Source organism: Anneissia japonica, unplaced genomic scaffold (genome assembly GCF_011630105.1).
Source record: "Anneissia japonica isolate Jap-2015-1 unplaced genomic scaffold, ASM1163010v1 scaffold640_len1575945_cov177, whole genome shotgun sequence".
NCBI classification, from domain to species: domain Eukaryota; kingdom Metazoa; phylum Echinodermata; class Crinoidea; order Comatulida; family Comatulidae; genus Anneissia; species Anneissia japonica.
The window spans coordinates 397,991-422,004 of record NW_022684376.1 but is presented as its reverse complement, the minus strand read 5'-3'; the positions used below and the strand labels follow the sequence as shown (position 1 = coordinate 422,004).

At 33.4% G+C, this 24,014-nt stretch overlaps 1 protein-coding gene across 1 annotated transcript; it reads left to right on the top strand.

Moving 5' to 3' along the window:
* The first annotated feature begins 2,096 nt into the window (after positions 1-2,096).
* LOC117105388 (calcyphosin-like protein) lies at positions 2,097-22,918 on the top strand. Its single transcript, XM_033246518.1, has 5 exons — positions 2,097-2,246; positions 4,686-4,776; positions 17,909-18,086; positions 19,367-19,576; positions 20,476-22,918. Exons 2-5 carry the CDS (start codon positions 4,706-4,708, stop codon positions 20,575-20,577), a joined length of 561 nt encoding a protein of 186 aa, XP_033102409.1. The 5' UTR covers positions 2,097-2,246; positions 4,686-4,705; the 3' UTR covers positions 20,578-22,918.
* Positions 22,919-24,014: the final 1,096 nt, after the last annotated feature.

The following is a 24,014-nucleotide window of genomic DNA, read 5'->3' as shown; positions in this document are numbered from 1 at the left end:
TCGTATTGGCTTTCTGAGATTGGGACGGAGCCCTCTTAGGTCATGGTCGCCAATTTGATTGTGGGAGTTTAGTTGTGCTCATTATTAAATTCTAAATGTTTTAACGACGAAATAAAAGATGATAACAGTTGTGGATCCAAGAATTTGAAATAGAGGGGGCTCATCACCGAGGGACTTTCACAGATAGTGTCTTTACCTGAGGTTTGAAAAATTTATGATTATGGCACCTCTACAGCAGGTGGTTGGAAATGGCACTCACAGACTTACAAATTTAAATATAACTTTCTTTTCTTCTTAATTTATTTCCATCTTTTTTAAAATTTTGACAATTTAATTTAGGGGGCCCAGGCTGGCTGGGCCACCCATTTCAATCCATCACTGGATGTAATAATAATATGTCCTACAAGCGATGTCAGAGACACATGGTCTTATTTTATGTATCAACAAAGCTCTTTTCCGTCAGGGTGCTAGAGAACCCGGGTAGGTGGGTGGGGGTGGGGCCCTGTCGCACGAAAGCGCTTAGGCATAGGCATTACACCACTGTTCGTGTTTTTAAAATGTTGTGGTCTTATAAATTTCTTTTAAAATCTATAGACAAAGGCCTATAATTTCAATGCCACCTTAAGATAGTTTTGTATATCTTTAATTCTTTTTTTTTTTATAAATAATAATAGCCTGTCACAGAAGGAAAAATTAACATTGTCAGTTTTATAAATTTTTCACATTTGCATTCAGGGGTGGCACCAGTGGAAGGGAGTCAGGGTCCACGTCGGGTAGAAATACCACAATCCGTCGAGGAGAAAAAAAATATAGGCCTATGTATTTTTTACATATGAGACTCTAAAATCGATTAAATAAGTCTCTGGAACCCTATATTGACATGTAGTTTTCGAGGCCTTCGCCCACTGGCCCTTCCAAAAGATTTTTAGCAAAGCCCGATCTCGCCCACTTCGCTCTCGTCGGGGACATCGTATTTTTTATCGTATAGGCTTTTTACTGGCCATATGCTCTAATTTATATCTACTAATTTTTATTGTATTGACACAGATACTAACGTGAGGTTTGACCTATGGTAGATTATTTTTAACCGAACGTGTACATGTTTGTATGTATCATTCACATAGGCCTATAATTATTTGATCACTTCACAGCATTTATAAATGGAGTTATTATCATTATGATATCATTAAGTTATTTTATAAATTAGTTTTTTTAACTATAGTTATATAATAGTAACTCTTTAATTAATTTACTCTACCTATAGGCCTACATGTAGGCCTATTTAGGCATATTTATTAGGCCTAGGCCTATTTATTGTTGGCAATCAGCTAACATGGTACTGACCTTTGTTAAATAAATAATCAAGATAAAAATTTTGGCCTACGGCCTATGGTAGTTTCATCCTTAGAAATGGGGAAGTTTTGGTGCAAACGCGATTTCAGTCGATCTGTGGGAGAGCCTTATGAGTCTTATGCCGAAGCTCTAAAATTGTCTAAAAATCGATCCCAGTAAAAAAGCCTTTAAGTGCCTAATCTTCTGGGCGATCGCCCTGGCCCGGGCCACTTCCAGTAGTTCTGGGCTGTCCCTGACCACACCCTCTTACGCTCTCGCCGCGGGGACACCCCCTCCCAGACGGGAACATCGTACCGCCACCCCTGTCAAATCCTGACACTTCACACCAGTCCTCTGATCCAATGTAATGTGTCTTCGATGCGGGGTGTCTATAAAACGAAGACCGAAGACCCAAAAACGAAGACCCCTATTTTTCTCTTTCATTTTGATGGTCTTCGTTTTTTGGGTCTTTGGTCTTCGTTTTTGGGTCTTGGTCTTCGTTTTATAGAATGACACCCCTTCGATGTTTTCACGATTGAATTGTATTCTATAATGGGTCCCACCTAATTAAAGAAAAGACAATTTTCTATTGTCAGTAGGCCTACAGTATGTCAATTACCGATATCCAGTATTTTCAAATTAGGCCTAAAGAACCACACCCAAACACACCCCTCGTTAACGTTAAATAATACCAACTGGACAATGTTTCTTTGTATGTGGATGAAGACGCGTCACTTGTAATGTACACGCTTCAATTCACCCAAGGTCGTCAGCGCTACTCCTCAATCACTCTCGTCTCGCACTCTGAACTCTTTCCATCGCACACCACGCTATCATACCACTGGAACTGCAGCTCCGAACGTAAGTTTTGACTGAAAAAAAGCAGCGGTTGGTACATTTCCTAAAAGGCAAAGGTAAGAATACATTATTCATTGCTTAGAGCCTGGACTTAAGTATTGTTTATAGAAGAAGCATGTCATGATATCTGTGTCGGCTATGCAATTTTCGTAATGTTTTGGAAGTTTTTAATTAGGACATCCTAAAGTCTTCCTATTCTCCACAATCGGATTGGATGATGATGCTACACGCCCTTCTTTCCGTCTGGTGTTTCTACAGCCGCGGCGTGGGATGTCCAACTTATAATAAACAACATTGCTTGGACCCTGGCCATGAATCTTAGTTAGTTTAAATTATTTTTATGACACGACACGCGTGTTTCCTATAAATTTTAGGAAGTCTATTTGTTGTGGATTTTTGTTTCAATGTGTGATATTTATTTAATTTAAATAACAATGCAGCAAACATTACAACCGTACGTCGTTTACTGTTGTTAGCTGTGTTGTGTCTGTATTTTGTAGGCCTGATTAGGCCAGGGCCTGGTGGGCAATGTAGAGTTGCTGGCATCATTCAAACGCCATTGCTGGTTTAATGATAAAACTTCTGGGTGTTGCTGAATTTTGATGACTGCTAAATATTTGAAATAATAAAATTATGTTAAATGTTTTGAATGAATGATATTTTGGGATACACTTCACAAATGGACAATCAACACTGAAACTTTTTACAAATTTGAGCATTTAATTTTCATTGCGAACAAACACATTCAATTAATATTGTGTTTTTTGATGTTTTAAACAGATAAATATTCAAAAGGAAATTTACATTAGCCAGATGCAGCATGTGAACATATTTTTTTCTGCCATTTGCTTTTGTACCAGGCGATCGCCATAAACTATTACATTTTTATTTTTAAAAAATCTAATTTTTATCAGCTATAATACACTTTTAGGATAAAAATGTTTCTGTCCAAAATTAAATATACTCTTAACATTACTTTCTCTATAAAAACCATGCAATTGAAACACAGGCTTATGGTGCAGCCTTCAAATTCTATTTGTAGATCCATAATACTGTATCATCATCGTTAATATCAAAATTAAGATCATCGACAACAGTTTCATTTCATCATCAAACAATTCATCAGTATAGAGTAAGTACCACAGTCGTGTCGTCATGATGCCAGGTGACGCTCTCTGTTGTCAACAGACTTTGGTTACCGTTCATTACGCCTGAATAAATTCATAAGCTTTCTGGAATAGGCATTTTAAAGTTGAATATTTTACCATCAAAATGTACTGAAACCACAAAAGCTCACATTATATTAGTTATTGAACACACACTTAATCATCAATTAAAATTTACAAAGAAAAGTAAAGATACAACATCTTAATAATTACGTTAGAAATTGGGATCAATGGTTTGTCAGTGAAGAAAATAGCGTCCGGTTGAACACTTTTTGCAACAATAGCAACGGAGTAGTATCACATGGTATCGTGACGTAACACTGTAATACTCTATTATATTTATACCCGATTCACACGTGAAGTTAAATTTAACAAAAAGTAACAAATTGTAACCGAGCAATCTCCCGAGTTATTCCTACTGAGATAAAAAGCATTCACACGCGTCTGTAAGGTAATGCCAAGGTTGTGTAAAATTTATTCAGTGTTTATTCAATGAACCATTTTTTCCCCTACTGTGATATAGGTCTAGCCTAGGCCTAGTTGAGAACCCATGTCACAGATAGACTGTTGAACTCACCATCAGTCACAGTAAACATTTGAAGCAATCAATACCCTTAACAACTGGTGTACTACTACTACTACTAAACTAGGCATAGCTTCCAACGTTTCTGTCAACTCTTGTAATAGTACTAACACCATCCCGACGTTCATTTTATGTATATCTTCTTCTTCTACCATTACTAATTAACATCAATAACAAGGGTAATTCATTCATCATTGAGAAAAACTAGGCCTATCTATTTCTAGTGGATCAGAATCGTATGCAGAAGGGAAGAAAATTCAAAGAACCCCATGAAACAGTAGATTGTTGTTGTGTTGAAATCCCTGCGCATGCGCAGATCCATCCATGTTACATCTCGGAAGCTTTACCAGCCTCAGCGAGGCTGGTAAAGATTACTGAGGCGTTCCGAGATTTTACAAGGATATTACACGGAGGTACTTTCACACGTGCCGTAAAACGTTACTTTTGGTTACATTTTGTTACATTTGGTAAGATTTTTGTACGTGTGAATCGGGTATAAGTTTACATCCATTGTGCTTGTTTTATTATCAATTAAAACAGTTCTTCAATTTCCTCATTGCTATCAGTATCATTAACTGTCTCATCAAAAACTTCATTATAAATATCAATTGCTCTGTTTTTCAATTTTATATTATCATTTTTCGTAAAATTAACATTAAATTAAAACACTGACAATTCAGGATTATGTAAAATGTTATGACAGTGTTTTAGATTGCTCCCAATAATGTCACATTTTTTGTTTTTAGGTTAAAAATTCTAATTAGTAATGTCTGCTATTGAAAGCCTGAGACAACAATGCTTGAAGAGGGGAGCCCATGGTATCAAAGGACTTGGAAGGTAAATATGTTTCTTTTTTCAATTTTATGACTTTTGTATTACTGAAAGTTTTATAATAATTTATATTTTCTATAATTATTATAACATAATTTTTAACATTATTATCTTTTAATGAATTTGTGAATATAATTGATTTCCATTTTATTTTTGTTTTGTATTTTAACTTATCTGTATTGTACTTTTTAAATGATAGTAATTATTATTAATTATTGTGTATTATTAATTCTTACCTATAAATTTTATTAATGTCTATACGGGAGTTGTTTATATGGGTTCCTTTGCTTGATTTGAGGATTATTATTTATTCAGATGAAAGATACAATACAAAGCAATAATAATAACATGCAAGACTTACCGTATATAGCGCTTAATGACAAGGCTTCACATTATCTGTAATACATTTAAAGAATCTATTAGACACTAGCTGCCTTGAAGACACAAAAGCAGCCTAAACACTGTCGCAAAATATTATTCAATATTGTGTGTCTGCTCTCCCACAGGGGTTAATAAAGTTTGATTAGATAGATACGTTTCTTTAAAATGATGAACATGAGCATGTACTGTCGGAAAAATCAATAATATACAATAAAAAAAATAATAATAATAAATAATAATATACAAAAACAATATATATACAATAAAAGAGAAATATTAATACAGTGTACTTTACAATAAACCTAGTTTTATTTGGTGTAAACAGCAAGGATAACTCACAAAAGTCTGAAGAAGACTTATTGCCAGTGGTGTCCTTCTGGTGGTGATTGGGCAGTATACCGGGAGACATTCCCCTACTCTTTTCCGAAGAGTGTACTGCGTTCTTTAACATGCACATGCGCCATAATGTACGTAGGACCAACGGCTTAAACGTCTTATCCAAAAGATGGTGGACTATCTCCTAACTTGCATTTCAGCCCTCCAACTAAAATACCAAGGAGAGCAGTGATGGGATTTGAACTGGGGACCAGGAGACCTCAATGGTTCAGCGCACACACAGTGGCTACCCCCAGTTTCTTTACTGTCTTTAAACTGAAGGATGATTTCACTGCTTGCTGAAGTATTGACTTAAAAAATGGTTCAGTATGAAACCACTGTATACAATTTACAGAGAAAGAAGCATGTATTCTCTCAATAGAAAATATTTTCTGAATGCTCAATGATAATTTCAGTGCTGAAGCATCAATTTCCAAAGTTGTTCAGTTTGTTGTTATAACAGCAACAGCGTACTGTAAAACACAATGGAACTTACTATTTAAATTTATAACATTATTTTTACTGGATGAGTGAAAACATTCACAAATTGGATACAATGGACATTTCAGCTAACCCTTGGAATTGTTACTAGTGTTCCAAAAAACAATAGCGTAAACTACATAATAAACAATTGGCGTTAGTGGGGCAACACGCATGTTTTTAGGACGCATGCATATTCCTGACTGTTCTGATTGGTCAGGTTTTAAGTTTGGTTGACACACCGGAAAGGTCAATTAAGCACTCGTCCAAATATGCACCGCTTACGTAATCTCTGCGCCAATCATGAATTTTGTCGCAAAGTGCTACCGAATGCCACTCTCTGCTATAAGTTAATCTTCGTCTTCACTTTCCTGGGTAAATTTCTATATTCTTGCATTCTGGGCTATATAAGCACACTAATGCAATAAATGCTTAGGAAACAAAAACAATGTTCAATGAAAATGAATAACATTTTTTTAATTTGTCAAAAAGCACTTCGATCAATTACTTTATGGTAAAGCACTCATAAAGATCACCTCTCGTCTGAAATGAGGCTTTTCTGTAGACAAGATGGATTGCGTACCATATTGTTTAAAAATTCAAATGTTATTTAGTGCAGTAACAATGCATCCTGATTGATCTTGCCTTGGAACAATCTCGATAACTCATTCCTCCATGATTGAGCATCGTAATAGGCTTACATTTACATCCCCTATTAAAGTATTTTGGATTAAGGACTAAATTAGTAAGTTAACCTTTAGTAATTGTTCTTGTATCATCAGTACATGTCAGGGCTGAAATCATGATTTTGAAAGTGGGGAGGGAAAGGGCTTTAGTTTATTTATTTTTTTTTTATTTAGCAGATGAATCAAGGGGAACATATGCCCTAGTTCTGGTGCTGACCTACTTTTAAATTATCTTTCATTAAACCTTACACAGTAAACATCACACTATCATTAGTACTGAATTTTAAGGGAGGAAAATTAATGCTCCTAATGGTTTTCTGTTAATAAAAAACATAGATTTTCCCTTTGAGCGCTTGGATAGCTTTTATTGATTCATTGGGTTTCAGTAGTCAGGGTTGGCGAGATCACTTAATCTATCTGAAGTGGTGGACTTGTGCTCAAACCTAATTTGAATATTCAGATTAGCATTAGTAGATCAATGAAAGGAAATAAAATTTCAGCATAACAAAAATGCATTAAACATTACAAATATACAAATATAATTTAAATTTGTCAAAAAGAGGGGCTGCTTAGCACCATTGTAAAATTATCAAATTTTAAAGTAAAATTACTAAATATTATGTTCCAATATAATTTATAATAATGATAAAATAATGATAACAATTTCATAAAATCACATAAAATAATCTTTTGCATGTAAAGTTCTGGTGAATCTTTGGGATTATAGCATTTTATAAATGCCCCTGTCATCATCATCTTAGTCATTATCATTGTTGTCATCATTAATGATAAATATAAAAATAAAAAAGCAAAAAACATAATTAGTATTGATAATATTAACATATGATAATTATATTAGTGTGATCCAGTACTGTGTCTATTAAATTGTCTTCCTCTATGAATTTTACATGCGAAATGGTATAAATAATTAACCTGGACTCTAATTTATTTATGTTATTACTCTTCATCCAAGTCTACAAAATAACAAATACAGTAGTGGAAATAAGCATACCACCATAGATGCATAATATGTAAATGAGGCAATGACTGTTAACAACTACAAATATGTAGATGAGACGACGAATAGTAATAAGCTCATAATGCCATCTATATTTTTCCATAGCCTAGATCAGCGGGAACTCATATCTCATTCCATGCACTTGTACAATAACCTTTCATGTTTTCCCTCTGGATTTGGTGCTCATCCATGCGGAACAGGATTGATGAACGCAGGCTGTGCAACGATTCAGCGACACATGAACCTACAGTAGTGTTTTCAGTTAGATATCATTTTTCAAAATTTGGATTTTCTTTAATTGTTCACTGTAAAATGTGTCGACAGCTTGCGTTTGTAGTAAATCATATGACATTTTTTTTAAATTTTTTTGTTTAATTATTTTGCATAATTTACCAACTTCTTTGAAAATGGTATGATCTTTATGCATTTTCCCAATTTTTAAATACAAAAATTACTTCTGCCCTATAAGCTTTTTTGCTGACCACCCCTGATCTACACTACAAAGACTATATTGACATTATAAGCCTTTATATGTTTAATATTAGCCTGTAATTATAATCTAATGTTTGAGACTCTTTAATGTGTTTGTGTTTGATTACGCATACAGTACTTGGGATAACCACAGCTGCTGTTGAGAGGGTGGAAATTACATATTGAACATTACAATAGAAATTCAGTTAATGTTATTAATATCGGGCGTATCTTCTTAGTATACATGTATAGGATCAATTTTGGCACTTCATTTATTAATTTTTTTCCTGAAAATTGCCTCTTGTTTTTTTAATGACATAAAAGTATAATAAAAATATTATTATACTTCCTGTTTCCTTTTAGTACATAAAGTACAATAATAATAAACAATTAAATTGCTTCTGTAGAATAGTAATTTAACTTAAATCAATTTAAATTAAATCATGTGCTCCCTTCTGGAATAATGTAATTAAGTTTAATGGACATTCAGTATTATTGTTTAATAATGCTTTGACATTCAATTTATATTGAGATGAGCGAGATCAATAACTAGTTACCCAGTTTATTTTATAATAGAAAATGTGATATATTGATTGATATTTGATTATTAAACAAACTTGATAATGGGAAAAGCTTAATTACTATATGAGTAATATTAAAATAATTATTTAATAATAACATCAATGGATCTAAAATGTTTTTCGGAGGAGCGGCTAAAGGATTAAACTATACATTATTAATGGGGAAATATTGATTGCATTGGGCAACTCTAGATGGCCGGAAACTTGATCGCACAGTTCTCTTTCTATTTGAATAGAATTTTCTTTTTTTTCCAAATTTTCTAAATAATTTTAATTTAGGCCCCCCCCCCCTTAATAGTAATAATAATTTAACCTTGATATAGCGCATTATGCTAAAACCTCAATGCACTTAACAATCTTTTTTAGATTAGAATTTTTTTTTTAATTCATCCTGGCCAACAGACGCATGACTGGAAGTTGCTATATAAATTATAAAGCATTTCCATTCTAAAAGTCTGTATAAGCGAAAAGTAAATTTGTATCTGTCTATGTGGTAATACTTATATAGGTTGTCTCATAAATAAAATAGAACAGGAACCAGTCAGGTATGCAGCATTAGCATAATTTATACAATTTGCAGATAATTGTGGAAATGGAAGCTTCCAAATTTTTAACAACTTGCATTGTATTGTATTGTAACAATAGGCCTACTGTTAGTGTGAAGTATACTATTTAAAATTGGCATTTTTTATCGTCTCTAATTGATTCCATTGTAGGATGAATTGGTTTTGTGACTTTTTAATGAATTTGTTGACTTTGGATTTAACCAACAAATACATGTTATCTGTTCCTTCTTATTCCAATTCAGGACTAAAAACACTGTTGAAAGCTCCAGACAGACTAGCTTGAATTATACACATTCCCAGACTGTGTTCAAAATGGTAGATGTGTGCATCAGATTTGTGTTATCTTATCTATATTCACAACCTTTAGCACTGCTTTAAATTGTGTTTTATCCACTACGGTTACCGGTATTCTATTGTTGGTATTGATTAAAATCATCAAATTATTATTAATATATACCAGCCAAGTGTTGAATCATCTTATGTATCATCAATCAATTGTTGACATATGGTAGTAAAAATTAATTAATAAACAATATGTAAAATTTACTAAACTATTTATAAATATTGATTTTTAAAATGTAAAACATCAGCATCAGTCTATACTGAGCAAAAAAGAAACATGAAATAAAATAAAAATAGATTTCTGAATTTTAATTGCTTATTTTTGTATATTCGTCAATCAGATTTCAGTTGAAAATTGTCGCATGCCTAAATATGGTAATGATGACATCACATCATGATCCCTGGTTGTTAATTAATTTGTTTATTAAAAAGGGCCAAATTTCTTTTTGAGTTGAGCTCACGGGCCAAATATAATAACTGGGACATGAAGTAACTTGTTATTATGGTTTTGGTAATTTGAAATTCTGTTATTTTTTATATTGTTTTTATTGTGTTACATTAGAATATTTTAGGGTACTGTGAACATTAAAATTCTGTAACTTTAATAATAGAATGATAATAGAATTTCAAATAAAAGTAAGCGTAATAATCAAGGAGAGAATCACTAAAGGATACTCTGAGTGCAAAGGTACTATAGAAGAGCAGACATGGAATTAATAAAATCACCCCATCCTTCCTTTTTGTCGCTCCTCACCAAAAATAATGATGCCGCTCCTTGCTAGAGTATTGGCTAATGCAGGCAAATATGGGGTTTATTTAAAACTAGGATATAGGTGTGATATTCATATGCCAAAAGAGCAAGTATCATGTATTAAAGATATTTCCTGTTTTCTTTCCTCTGTTTCTTATGTGAACCAGGAAACAAACTTTTTAAAATAGTGTTTCTACAATGTGTCTTCAGGCTTCATCAGTATTTCAAATGCCTCAAGAGTCAATCAGTCAATTGATTGGATAATGCATTTGTATCATCGGCACACCTGTGTGGTGTAACCTTAAATCAAGAAGACAATAATTATTAATGTATAGAGAAAAAAAAGCAAAAATAACTGATGAAAAAATTCAGTGGGAAAACTAGGAGGAAAATGTTTGTGTGTTGATTTTATATTGCTGGTACCACAAACCCTGGACATAATTAATGTTGAAATATTGAGTCCTGACACGATGGTATGCATTTCGATACTTGGAGTATGTATTATACTATCTTATCTAGGAGGAACAATTCATCAGAAGGAGTATGTATTATACTATCTTATCGAGGAGGAAAAATTCTGGGGGAAAATAGCTAATAGATATATATTCCCGAAGTGGAAAAAAAAATTAGAGGGGAATATTAGCAGGTGGCAAGTGCCATAGTGCTATTTTCTGTAAAGTAAAACCTGAAACCAACCAGATTTTGGGTCTACTCAATTAACAAGTCTTCCCAGGCTTTTCCGGACTTGGTGCTTGTGTAAAACCTAACATTCAAATTTTCACCTTCTATGACATACTGTAGGAGCCATGTTGACACGTGTGATCATTCCTTACATGTTGTTAGTGGACATGGCCCAGGGGTTGCATTTATGTATTCACTTATGATGGGAAAATTATTTATCAAATGATTTACTTTTATATTATTATTTGTGTTTAATTGATTATTGCACTTTTTTCACACAAACCAAATTTAATGGCTCCGCAGGCCACCTATTAAGAACCTTATATGGTCATAACAGTACCTTATATGGTCATAACAGTACCTTATATTGTCATAACAGTACCTTACTGTATATGGTCATAACAGTACCTTATATGGTCATAACAGTACCTTATATGGTCATAACATTTTTTTTATCAAAAATAATTTTGATAGTGTGGACAATTTTGTTCTCTAAGGTACTGTAATGGCACTCACTGCTTCGTACGACCGTGACAATCGTTCGACCGTAGCACGGCGAATCCAACTCCGCTCCCTGTGAGTGCAAGGTGACACAACGTCGTCTGCTGACCCATTCAGACTGGCGGCAGTCTGAATGGGTCATAATTTAGAACGATTTGTTATGCACACGCTGTCGCATTGCATTCTCCATGAGCGGGCGCCGTGAGTGCCCAGCTTAATACAGACCCCTTATCGGCTAATAATTAGTTAATAGATATTCTTGTATCATCATTCTGACTTATTGGCAATTTATAAATTTGATTCCTTTTTCATTTTTTTAATTTAAAAATTTATATTTTTTATCCAAGTTCAACATATTATTATTCATTATTAATTAAATATTATTAGATGGTACCGGTATATTCAAAATTTGATTGCTTACTTTGTATAATCAAATAGTTGGTTATCTTTCAGTTAAAAATTGTAAAGAAATATTTTCCTTTTCATATAATGGACAAGTAAATAATATTGTTCCATCAACATAGGTGACTTATTATCATAATATCATTGCTAAACACTAACAGTATTCTGTTGCATCCAGGGTATTGGCTGGTTATCAATTTAAGGTTTTTCATGGAGAAACTACTGTTTAAATCAGTGAAACTCAATTGTATCACTTTATGTATCACTGAAGTTTTTAACACGTTCACTGCCAGCGACAAGTATACTCGTCATACAGGGGACGCCGGGATAACATTCTGTGTTTATAATAAATTGTTATACATTGTAGAACCACAAACTTAACAGCTGGTAGTTTGGAGAACATACATCTAGATGATATCATGCAAATTATGTACAGTATATGTTTGTTGTGTTATGTTGCTGGCAGTACAAAAGATTGCATGAGTGTGGGCCCCCTCTGAAGATATACCAACCTATGCAAAAGGCTGATGAGAAGAGGCAATTAAAAGAACCGTCCCATTGCCAGTGACGAATTTACTTGTCCCGTAATATTTGCCCGCCAATGTATTAGACACACCATTTTGGTGATGTGATTTGATAAAATTTCAAAAGAGTATGTTTGTACCTACTTGTTTTGGCACACAATACAAAACCTTAAAAATGGTCTGACAATCAATGTCTTTATTAACTTGTAAATATTTATTTATGTTGAATTTTTAGAATTTTCCTTCAGATTTTACCTCTAGGCCTTTACCTCTATTAGTAATACTAATTCATCCACAGAACTATAGTATCCCTGCACAGCTGCTTCCAAATCCCACAACTGCATTTCAAAGCTTTTAAGTAGTGTGATGTGTAGGCCTGCTTAATTATTTATACTCCATGTTAAAATAATTTCTCTGTTAAATTGTTACTATATTTCAATTTTTGTACCTTTCTGGTTGGAAATATTACTATTTATGTGCCATGGACTGGCAAATGTAGTCATTCATATTGTAAAAACATTAGGCGCTCAAATATGAATGGCATTTAAAATATTAAAAATAGAATATAATCAATAAATATTAAGTACTCAAAATTTAAATACATAGACCAAGTAGCTTTAAAATTATAATGAGATACCTTTGAACTTTCACCTGGCTGCTTTAAATTAATTTCCATGTATCAATGATTAATATGTTTGTTTGATTATCACTTTCATCTCTATGAAATAGGCGATTATTGTAATACTTCTTCTTGTATTAGGCTGAAGTACTTGCTATCTTCACTGTTGATAAAAGGCACTTTAAATTTCTATTGCAATTACCATACCTTATCATGTTTAAGCCCACTTCATTTCTTATACACATTTCACACTGATGCTATTTTGCAAATATTAAGAACTTGTAACAAGTTGTAACCAGGTTTGGATGAGTATGAAAGCAAATCCTTGTAAAACTTTCCGAGATTTCACAGGGGTCCCCTGAGTTATCTCGGAACAAAAACAGACCATCGCGAGGCCTGTTTTTTTCCCGAAATCTTCCGAGTTGTTGTTGCGCATGCGTTATGTCCCTATCTTGACCTTTTCGTGGGCTGTGTTTTTTTTTTTAGTTCGAATGAATGGCGGCAGCGATGGAAAACGTATCAACATTACTACCATTTGTTAATAGGCCTAGACCTAAAATCAAAAGAAATCTCACTAAATTTCACATGTCTGATGTAGAAAAAATCACGAGGCTTCGTAAAATACGCCGACAGCGAATCATTATGATGCTTGTCGCACTGATTGCCTCTAACAACAATGGTGAGCTACCGGCAGGTGGCCCGACTGCGCCTAGCTAGCCTAGGCCTATCTTTCTCGTCAGCTCGACTACAGCAAGTGAGCTAGGAGTTGAATTCGTTTTACTCTCCAAAGGCTAAGGACCATGGAATAATTATAATCTTGTTAATTCGGTACCAGGCCTAGTTTAGTAGTTGATATGTAATTCAGACAACCTACAACTAGCCCAGGCCTACTACTAGTACTACCCTAGGCCTCTGGCCTAGTCATTATTCTTCCGAGTTTTCCTGAGATTTCTCATGGTTTGAAAGTGCATGTGTGAAACGAACCAAAAATCTCAGAATATCAAACTTGTTACAACTTGTTAATAATTGTTAAAAGTTGTAACATTTTCTGCTAGTGTGAAATAGGTATTAGACTGTAGTGCTAGCTAGCATTAGGATACACATTTAGAGGGATAAGCTATCTTAGGCCGTCAGACTCACTACTATGTGCATTTTATGGTTCTCGAGTATAAGGCAGTGGCAGATCCAGGAATTAGAAGTAGAGGAAACCTTGGGAGGGACAAACGAAGGATCTAGAATACCTAAGCCCCACCGTGGTTGGGGCTGAGATAAGAAAATTTATGATTTTGGCACCTCTAGATGGCCAGAAATGACATTCTCAGACCTACATTTAATTATGGTTTTCCTTTTTCCTCCATTAAAAAAAAATAAATAACAAATTTAGTGGGGACCGGGCCAACTCGCCCCCCACCCCATTAAAAAAAAATAAATAAAAAATTAGGGGGCCCGGGCCGGCTCGCCCACCCCCAACCCCCCGAATCTACCGCAAGCTCAATTTCTTGTTCAAAAAGCATTAACTTATGCCCAGCTAACTATGGTATTATTACTATAGTTTATTCAAATTTTATTTTTATACTTGGTATTATTATTGTTTTATCTTTATATTAATTGTTGTTATTGTAATAATTTCATAATATTCCTATAGAGACATTTGATACAATTATTAATGTTTTCACAGATTTACAGACTTTACAAAAAAGCAAATTTAAGGGTCTATGCAAAAGAGAATAGGAAAGGTATCAGTACTGCTACAAATTGAAAAAATATATATAAAAAGGTGGAAAATTGATTTGATATATTATGTTACAATTATTTACAATAAAGAAAAAAAATTATCAAAAAAATATGTACAAAAAATAACATGTTTTTCAAATATATGTTATATGCATGTTTCTTTATCAAATTCTGCTCCTGAAACACTTTAAAGGCTACACAATCCAGCTATTAAGTTTCTTTGAATATAGACATCAATTGATCGTCATATTTTCACACATTCCAACTAAATGTGCATAATTTTGAAAGGGTTACGACATTCATAACTCAATAATGTTACGAACGAACAATAACTAATCCTTGTAGTTTTGCGTGCTCTTGCATCTGATTGGTTGGACTCGCTAAGAGCTTTTTTATCATTGTATACTGGTATCTATTAATCATTATGCCCATGAGGTTTCTACTGTTTCAGTTAATAATCTAGAGACACTAATTAAATTGTATTCATAGGCTAATGAGATTGAGATTCATTTACATGTGAATTAATAGAATTTAATTAGTATTTTAACCTTTGACCCACACATTTACCCTTAGAATAAGAGGGTCAACTTAAGCTTTGTCTACACTATAAAATCTCATCAAAAAAGCATCACATAAAATGTGATGGAAAATAAGAGTTGAACACGTTCAACTTTTTTTATACAGTTTGATAGTATGTGATATGACGTCATCGTACCCATATATTGGCACATCAGATTTTTTTGTCACATAAGATTTACAAATGGTCTAACAAAATTAAAATGGTAAAATGTAATATGTATTCACTGTTGTCAATTTTTTTTTTCATTTATAAGTTTACTATATTATAATAATTATTGATATATAAATTGTTCATATATATGTAAATAAATACGAAAGAAAACAACATACAGTAATTACTTGTATTAAAGTTTACCATCAATTATTTAAATTAGATTTATTTAGATACCACCCCCAACCCCCCTTTTGGAAAGTTAAACAAGAAAGAAAATGAAAAAATTGAGGTTATTTTCGTGTGTCTAGAAAACAAAAATTTCGCAGAGGAATACACCATCTCCTCTTTTGGACATCTCTGGATCCACCCCTGAATATATCAACTTGTGTTACAAAAACCTCATTAAACCAGATCTCCTGGAATTGGCTTCTTCTATCTTGGGGCCCCCTGAGCTAATATATTATTAAGAATTTCTTTGCATATTTAAGTTTATTAAAATTATGTAGCAGCATATCTTTCAAATTAACATGTAAATTAATATCCTTGAATAATGGCCACAGGTTTCAAACATGTAAATATTGCTTGGATGATGGGTACAGGTTAGTTGGGACCAGAATTGAACTTTTAACCCCAAAATTGTGTCTTCAACTAACACTGCCTCAATTGTTATAATTTAGAATTTCATGGCATTAATATGTAAATTGATATGAATCCATTGTAGGCGTATTATTCAGTATTGAAGCATCTACAGCTGTGTCCTGTTCATTAGACAATAATTCCAGTGATAACATTCCAGTGTAATCAAGGGAAAAGATATTATAGTGCATTTATGAAAAAAGAATGCAAAGCAAATTAAATGCTATGGAAATCTTCAGGGTTTGCTCCTGCACTAGGCCTATATTATTGAATACAGTGCAAGTGTCAAAATCTGGAAAAATGATTTTCAAGAATACTGTAACTTGTTGCAAAGATCAGTTAAAAATGTCCATTGGGACACTGATCAAAACAGTGGCACTTTTCACTAAGCCCTGCCCATTGGATATTGTTGCTAAAGTCCCACAAAATGTTTTGATTGGTCAGTTGTTATAGTTTGATTAGCATTCCGGAAAAGTTCATTGTTTTACTTTCCTATGAAAATTGATGGCTTGCTAATGGTAGATGGTTTTTAGTGCACATTCCACGATAAACTTGTATCAAGGCACGAACAGTATTTAGACCACGCATCATGCCTGAAATATCAGAAAACAATAAATAAATTTGAAAATTTAAGGGTCAACACAAATAATAAGAATGTTATAATTTATGAGTCTGTTTTAATAGGAGAAGAAAATATTCTATCGTTCTTTTATTTGCAATTGAAAGCTACTGTAATAACTTGCTATTAAAGTAATTAAAAAATTAAATGTCTTTCATTAAGTTTGATTACTCACTGTTTATAAATTGAACTGAAAATTGTAATCTGTAATTTCAATATAGTTTCATCACTAGAAAAATTGATCAGGTTTATCTGTAATTTTACAGACAAAAGCGGTCCTGGTATCATTTACTTGTTTTCTGGTTACTTGTTTTAGCCATTTTCGATGTATATATCGGCATATATATGTAGGCATAGCCTCTTGATAAATTTTCCACATAAGTACTGTTTACCTGCTGCATCCAGTGCTTGCCGCACTGTATTTGGGTCTCCCTCTCTTCCTTTTTTTTAAAACAAATATTAGAACAGGAAGCACATAATTTGTATGATGTTACTTTTATAGAACTTCAAAGATTATTAAAGTATCAGATTTTCAAAAAGTGTTAAAAACCAAAATTTTAATAAAATACTTTTTTTATTCCTTGACTGGCTAACTTATTTTTTTAAAGATCATCAGAGGAGAGAGGAAAAAATAAAAGTAAAATTTTGTTTTCTAATTTAGCAATAGTTTTGCCAAATACATCCAGACAGAGGAGTAAATAAAGATAAAATGTTACTGGTAAATATAAACAGTGTAGTAATGGGATAGTTAAATGCTTTAAATTTGTATAATTAGGAAGAAATTATACATACCTTACCTTTGAAGATTTTAAGGCAGCAGAGGGCGTAATAGAAATAAAGTAAAATTTAAATTTTTTTGTGGAGGAACGTACTCTAATTGGTAAAAAAAAATCTCATTTTGTGGTGAGCAGTTACTACGTTAATTTTGCTTGCTTCATTCTTTGATACATTCATATATTTGTCAATAATTCCAACCATTTGAAATGATCACACAAACTATAATTAACTCTTTTTTTCTTTTTAATTAACCCTCTCCAGAACGTTCCGAATCATGGATGACGACGGCAATAAAATGCTTAACTTAGAGGAATTCTGTGAAGGCTTGCAAGACTATGGGCTTAGTGTACCCAAGGAACAGGCAGCGCAAATGTTCAACGAGGTGGACAAAGATGGAAGCGGTTCATTAAGTTTTGACGAGTTTTTAATGGCCCTAAGAGTAAGTACCGTAAAAAAAAAAAGAAGATACAGTACCATAAATGCTCAAATAAGCACTGCTCTAAAATAAGCGCCGCACCAAACCTGATTTTTTTTTTTGCTAAACGCCACTCTCCAATATGCGCTGTGGCGATTATTTGGAAGTATATATTACCCAGTGCGTGATGAAACACTTTGAGAAGCAGGGTTTTAAATACAGTGTATACGGTACAGTGTTAAAACGAGTACATAACACAATGGAGACGCATGCATTTCTTTCTAAACGTATACTAACAATGTCGTAGGACCTGTGATAGGCCTACTGAACTACAGGAATACGTGAGATAGATAACATGGGAACGGGCATGGAAAGCGCCATGGCAATATCTTTTATAAGCGCTGCATCACTTATTTGAGCATTTACTTTTTGTTAACCAATTCAGGGGTACCGAGTCTACTGTGATTTAAGGGAGTTCCCACACTTCCGCAAACAAGCAAAAACCTCACGGAAATTAACACATATCTCTAGCAAATACATGATATGTGCGTGATTTACTACTGTATTACCAATTGTATTTCTGCAGTCGGTTGGCCATCACCACACATTACACCAGATCACTGCAAACTTGGAACCCCTGGGTCTTGCAACCCCTGCAAGTTCAATCATATACTACAGTATACATTTTTTTTTTTTGGTCATATATCATTAAAGAAGTCATTTTGAAAACACTTAATTACTGGTTACTGTTTTGGTACCCACCTTTTTTTATCAGTTAGCATTCTATTGTAAATATAAACATGTTCATTTCCATTCCCTGAACAACTAGTCTGTAATACCCAACATCATTATATCACTTTCTGACGGCCTCTCATCTTGCGTGGCCCACCAAGAATTTATAGCTACGTGGTTCCTATTGGATGTGTGGTCAAAAAATTAATTATTGGATCGTCTTTGCTATAATACTATCTAGTTGCTGTTCTAGTTTTTCAGCTTGAGGGCCGAAATACACATTAAAACAGCGTATCATCTGATGGAACAAACTTGGTCTTGTGTGCATTAAGTCACATAGTTCCGGTGGCTGGGTTGCAGGGGGAAGGGCTGGGGGGTACACAGGACTCTTGTTGGGAATCCCTGTAGCCCTGTTTGAGGCAAAGCCAGTCATATTGTCAGGAACACAGTTTGGAAAATAAAAAATTTTTTGCAGCCTGAAAGGGCATCTAGAGTTGCCTAATCTAAATCATAATCTAATCATAAAGAAAGTAACATCAAGGTTTGATGATGATAATTTGTTTCTTTTTCAGCCTCCAATGTCCGATAGTCGAAAAAAAATTATCGAGAAGGCATTTGCGAAGATGGATAAAACCGGTGATGGTGTTGTTACTATGAAAGATCTTAGAGGCGTTTACGACGTTAAACAGAATCCGAAGTTCAAAAGCGGTGAAATGACCAGAGAACAATGCTTTGCCGAGTTTCTCAAAAGCTTTGATAGTCCTGATAATCCTGATGGGAAGGTAAGGCAATGTCTGATCCTTTATCAGTGGCGTGTCTCGGAGTCTCCTTTAGCATGATTTATTTGATTTGAACATTTTCAGTGATGGGGTTGGGGAAGCAACCAGGGATGCGAGTAGTTTTTGAGGGGCATGCGTCCCCCGCACACACCCTGGATACACTATTGTTTTTTAGGAATTCAATTAGTTTACCGATATCATTACAGTATACAGTACCTCATAAATATTAATTAGGTAATAACAACATTTCATTGGTGTGGTAGTTTCTACTATACTTCTGCGCATGCCAAATTTATGCATATGCAGGTAAAAACGTACTACATACAAAATTAATGCATCTCACCTATGTGAACCTTATGCAAACAGCATAATTTAGCCTCACAGATCAAAACAGTGTAGATGGACTGTTTGCTGTCTACTGTTTATGATGAGGTATAGTCAAATAATACAACATTTTGGTAAAGCAGTGAATTCTACTTTCTTCATTGTTGGATAAATGGGACTACCTCCCTCCAGACCTCCCTACCCCCTTAAGTGGTTTATCCCATGTAAGGCATTCATAATGGCTCTGTGGATTGCATGGACAAGAAGAAACTGTATCATACCATATTGTACCTTATTTTAAAAGAATTGAAAACCAAATTAAAGTTAAATTGTTGATTTGACTTGTCATATGTAGTAGGCCTACTATTTTTTAAGGTAGGTTACTAGTAAGCCTTTGTCGACTATAAAATTTTCTTTGACAAGAAACTGTTGTATGCCCATATATAGTCATGATGTGCCTATATATGGTCATGATGTGATGTCATCATGACCATATATAGGCATGTTGCATGTTCTTGATAGGGCTAGACAAGGGGCAATGATCACTAATAGAGCAATGGATTTTTTTTTTTCATCAGGTAACCAGTGAAGAATTTTTGAATTATTATTCTGGAGTAAGTGCCTCCATTGATGAAGATGTCTACTTTGACTACATGATGAGGCAGGCTTGGAAGCTGTAGTGAAATTGTCATTAGCTAATAGAATTTGTTCTTCTTTGTTGCGTTTCTGGTGATGTTTTATTACTCAAGTCCATAATTTGAGCCACACCCAGTTTTATAGCTCAACCTCTGTCCAAATTATCCGCACACATGTGATTTCTCCATATATAGTCATGATGATGTTGTCATATTACACCCATATATATGGACATATCATTTGTCACATAAAACTTGATAGTGTGAACAGAGTTTTAAGCTCTGTGCATACTACCAAATTTTATGTGACAAATTTTTGTAATGTGCCCATATATGGGCATGATGTCTTATCACACCCATATATGGACATATCATTTATCACATAGAACTTAATAGTGTGAACAGAGCTTTAATCTCTGTCCACACTATCACATTTTTTGTGACAAATTTGTGTGATGTGCCCATATATGGGCATGTCTTATCACACCCATATATGGACAAATCATTTGTCACATAGAACTTAATAGTGTGAACAGAGATTTAATCTCTGTCCACACTATCAATTTTTTGTGACAAATTTGTGTGATGTACCCATATATGGCCATAATGATGTCATATTACACCCGAATATGGGCATATCACATTTTTTTTTGTCGTAAAATTTGATAGTGTGGACAGAGCTTTATAACTGACACTGTACGACTGATTGTGCTCGTCGCACTTCCAATGTTTACATTCCCACTTTTTTTTACATTTTTAAAGTTTTAATTCCTTGTAGCGGCTTGGGTTGTTTGATGTACAGTACTTCAATTGATTATTACGATCATATTGATAAATAAAAAAATACTGTCTCATAATTTGACTTTTAAAGATATTAGATTTAGTGCATTTCTGGTGCAATTTTTAATCCCACCATATCAAAAGGTGTGTTTTTAGATAGTTCTGAATGGCATTTGCATATTCAGTGAATTTGTATGTGGAGAAATTGTGTAAACATTTTGATGTGATCATTATGTAATTATGAACTTAGGTACCAATATTGGATTGTAATTTTCTTAATATCAATTTTACTCTAGTGTCTGGCTCATATATTAACATATTGTAAATTCCTTCATTCTTCCATTCATTGTTGTAAGGGATACCAAAGTTAATTTTGCTTCTTCGTTTTCTTTCATTGTATTAGAAACAAACTTGATTTTCTATCCCATTTATTTATATATCACAAAACCTTCTCTAAATAAGAAATGACATTAATTTATGATTTTAAATCTGTAACATTTATTATTATAAACCAAAATGTTAAACAAGAGGATTGAAGTTTGTAATAATTTAATACATTTATACACTACATTAATTCTTACAGCAATTACCATTGTTGTAATTATAAAACAGATTTGTACTGATGACAAATACAGTAACAATACATAGTAGCACTAAAATAAATAGAATAAAAACTAGAATAAATTTAGTAAGCATTAACAATAATAATTGTAATAGTGGGCATTTTTTATATTGTGAATACTTTATCCAGTTTTGATAATGTGAACGGCGATAAATATCGAATAATACAAAATACAAATATTGGTTGAGAATGTCTCGGCGTTGTGATTGAGTTGTTTCAGTCATCTTCAGGAGAATAATATCTGCAGAAAGTCATTTTTACATTCCATATAATTTTATTAAACCCCATTGAACAAGTGTTCAGTATGTTTTGTGGCTTGTGTGCAAAAAGTTATAACCAACGATTCCTTTGACTACACTTTCCAACACTGCCCTCAAAACCAATGCAAAATAACGCTGTAATCACGGGTTTATTCAAATAATATTCAAAGGGGGGACTTAGTAGAACGGACCATTGTAATGTAGTTGATTGAAGAAAAAAAAATGTGTATCGGATATTTTAGCATAAATTTAATTTGCTTGCCATTGATATTATTAGTTGGTTGTTGTTTCCATTTCATAGAAATCATTAGTACCTTCTTCTCTATTCTAGTTTGTAATTTTATATCACATAATGTAACAGTGTAATGTGGTAGAGTTGAAAGCTTGTAAAAATTATGAGTGAAAACATTGCCCAACTCCCTAAACCTTGCGTGTAACTCAAAAAAACAAAACAATGTAAACATAAAGCGGGTAGAAAGTCATCTTTCTACTTCAATTTATTTAAGTTTGATTTCATCTAGAATATATTGATATCCTTTATATGTGTAGTGTATTCTTGTGCCGTCTTTCATATCCTATTATGGTAATCAAATTTTTAACTCTTATTCCATCGGGAGATTTTAGAATCTAATTAGAAGCTAGTAGAGTTGAAAGTTTAAGATACTTAGCATGACCAAAATTATCGAACAAAATACTAACAATAAAAAGAATTTTACACAATTTATACTGTTGCCTGTTTCTGTTTCATTTCGGTTATGCACAAAAGATGACAGATGGAAGCCTAAGATTCATCAGACCCATAGCCAGGTGGATTTGAAGGGGTTCTGGCGAACATGTTTTTTCAGAAAACCCCTTTATCCAGCAAACCTTGTGACCAAATAGCCAATAAGCATTTTAAAAATCCTTCAATCCATACACAGTGGATGTTTTTTCTCTTTCCTTCACATTGAAAATTACTTTTGTCGGATATACAGTATTCTGTTCTTTTATTAGCTGCTGCTTTGGAAACCTCCATACTCTTGCCGAGGCAGCACCCTTTTACTTTCCATGACAACATAGGATGGTCACGCATGAGTGAACCCGTTGCATCGTCGCGCAAATTGAAAATCCCTATTATATTAACTGCAAGAAGTACGCTTTAAGCCACTGAACCCCATATGGCTTAACTCAATGATCATCACCCATCTATTGTGTGAATGCTGGCTATAGGTTGTTAATCATTCTAATTTTATATACAACCAGGACACATAACCACAAACAAAAGACAAATTTGATTCTATGTGCATTTATTCAGTCCATCCAAATCAACAGAAAAACATTACCAAACCATGGCTTCATATATATCATGTTTACAGTACTACTAGTATACAGGCCGAGTTAAGTTTTTTTTTATATATATAAAATAAGGCTATGTTGTTTATTGAGCAATGCCAATGTAATTTTCTGATGATTATTGTACCACAACTTTTATATCCAGTGAGGTCTATACAATTTTGCTGCTCCTGATGGTACGCAGGGCTTTTTTCATCATCTCAATTCCTGAAAAAAAATCATTATAAGGAGAATCGTTTGATATCGGCCTACAAATAATAAAGCGCTGTAGAAATGCTTTACTGGTGCTGCTGCTCCAATTGTTGTTATTATTGTCATTATTATTTTGATAGTGGGCCTAAGTGATAGTGATAATAGTAATGATGATAAATGTTTTGTACAAGAACTGAAAATATGTCTGATAGTGATAATAATAGCAGTAAATATAATACAGTAATCAATAATACTATAATTGAAAAATAATGTTATAATCATATTTGATACAGTCA

What these genes read in the sequence shown, in the direction of transcription:
- LOC117105388 (XM_033246518.1), top strand. Translation starts at nt 4,706, where the DNA reads ATGTCTGCTATTGAAAGCCTGAGACAACAATGCTTGAAGAGGGGAGCC. An exon ending in AGTTTTTAATGGCCCTAAGA is followed by an intron (nt 18,087 to 19,366) that starts GTAAGTACCGTA and finishes TTTCTTTTTCAG; the next exon opens with CCTCCAATGTCCGATAGTCG. An exon ending in CTGATAATCCTGATGGGAAG is followed by an intron (nt 19,577 to 20,475) that starts GTAAGGCAATGT and finishes TTTTTTCATCAG; the next exon opens with GTAACCAGTGAAGAATTTTT.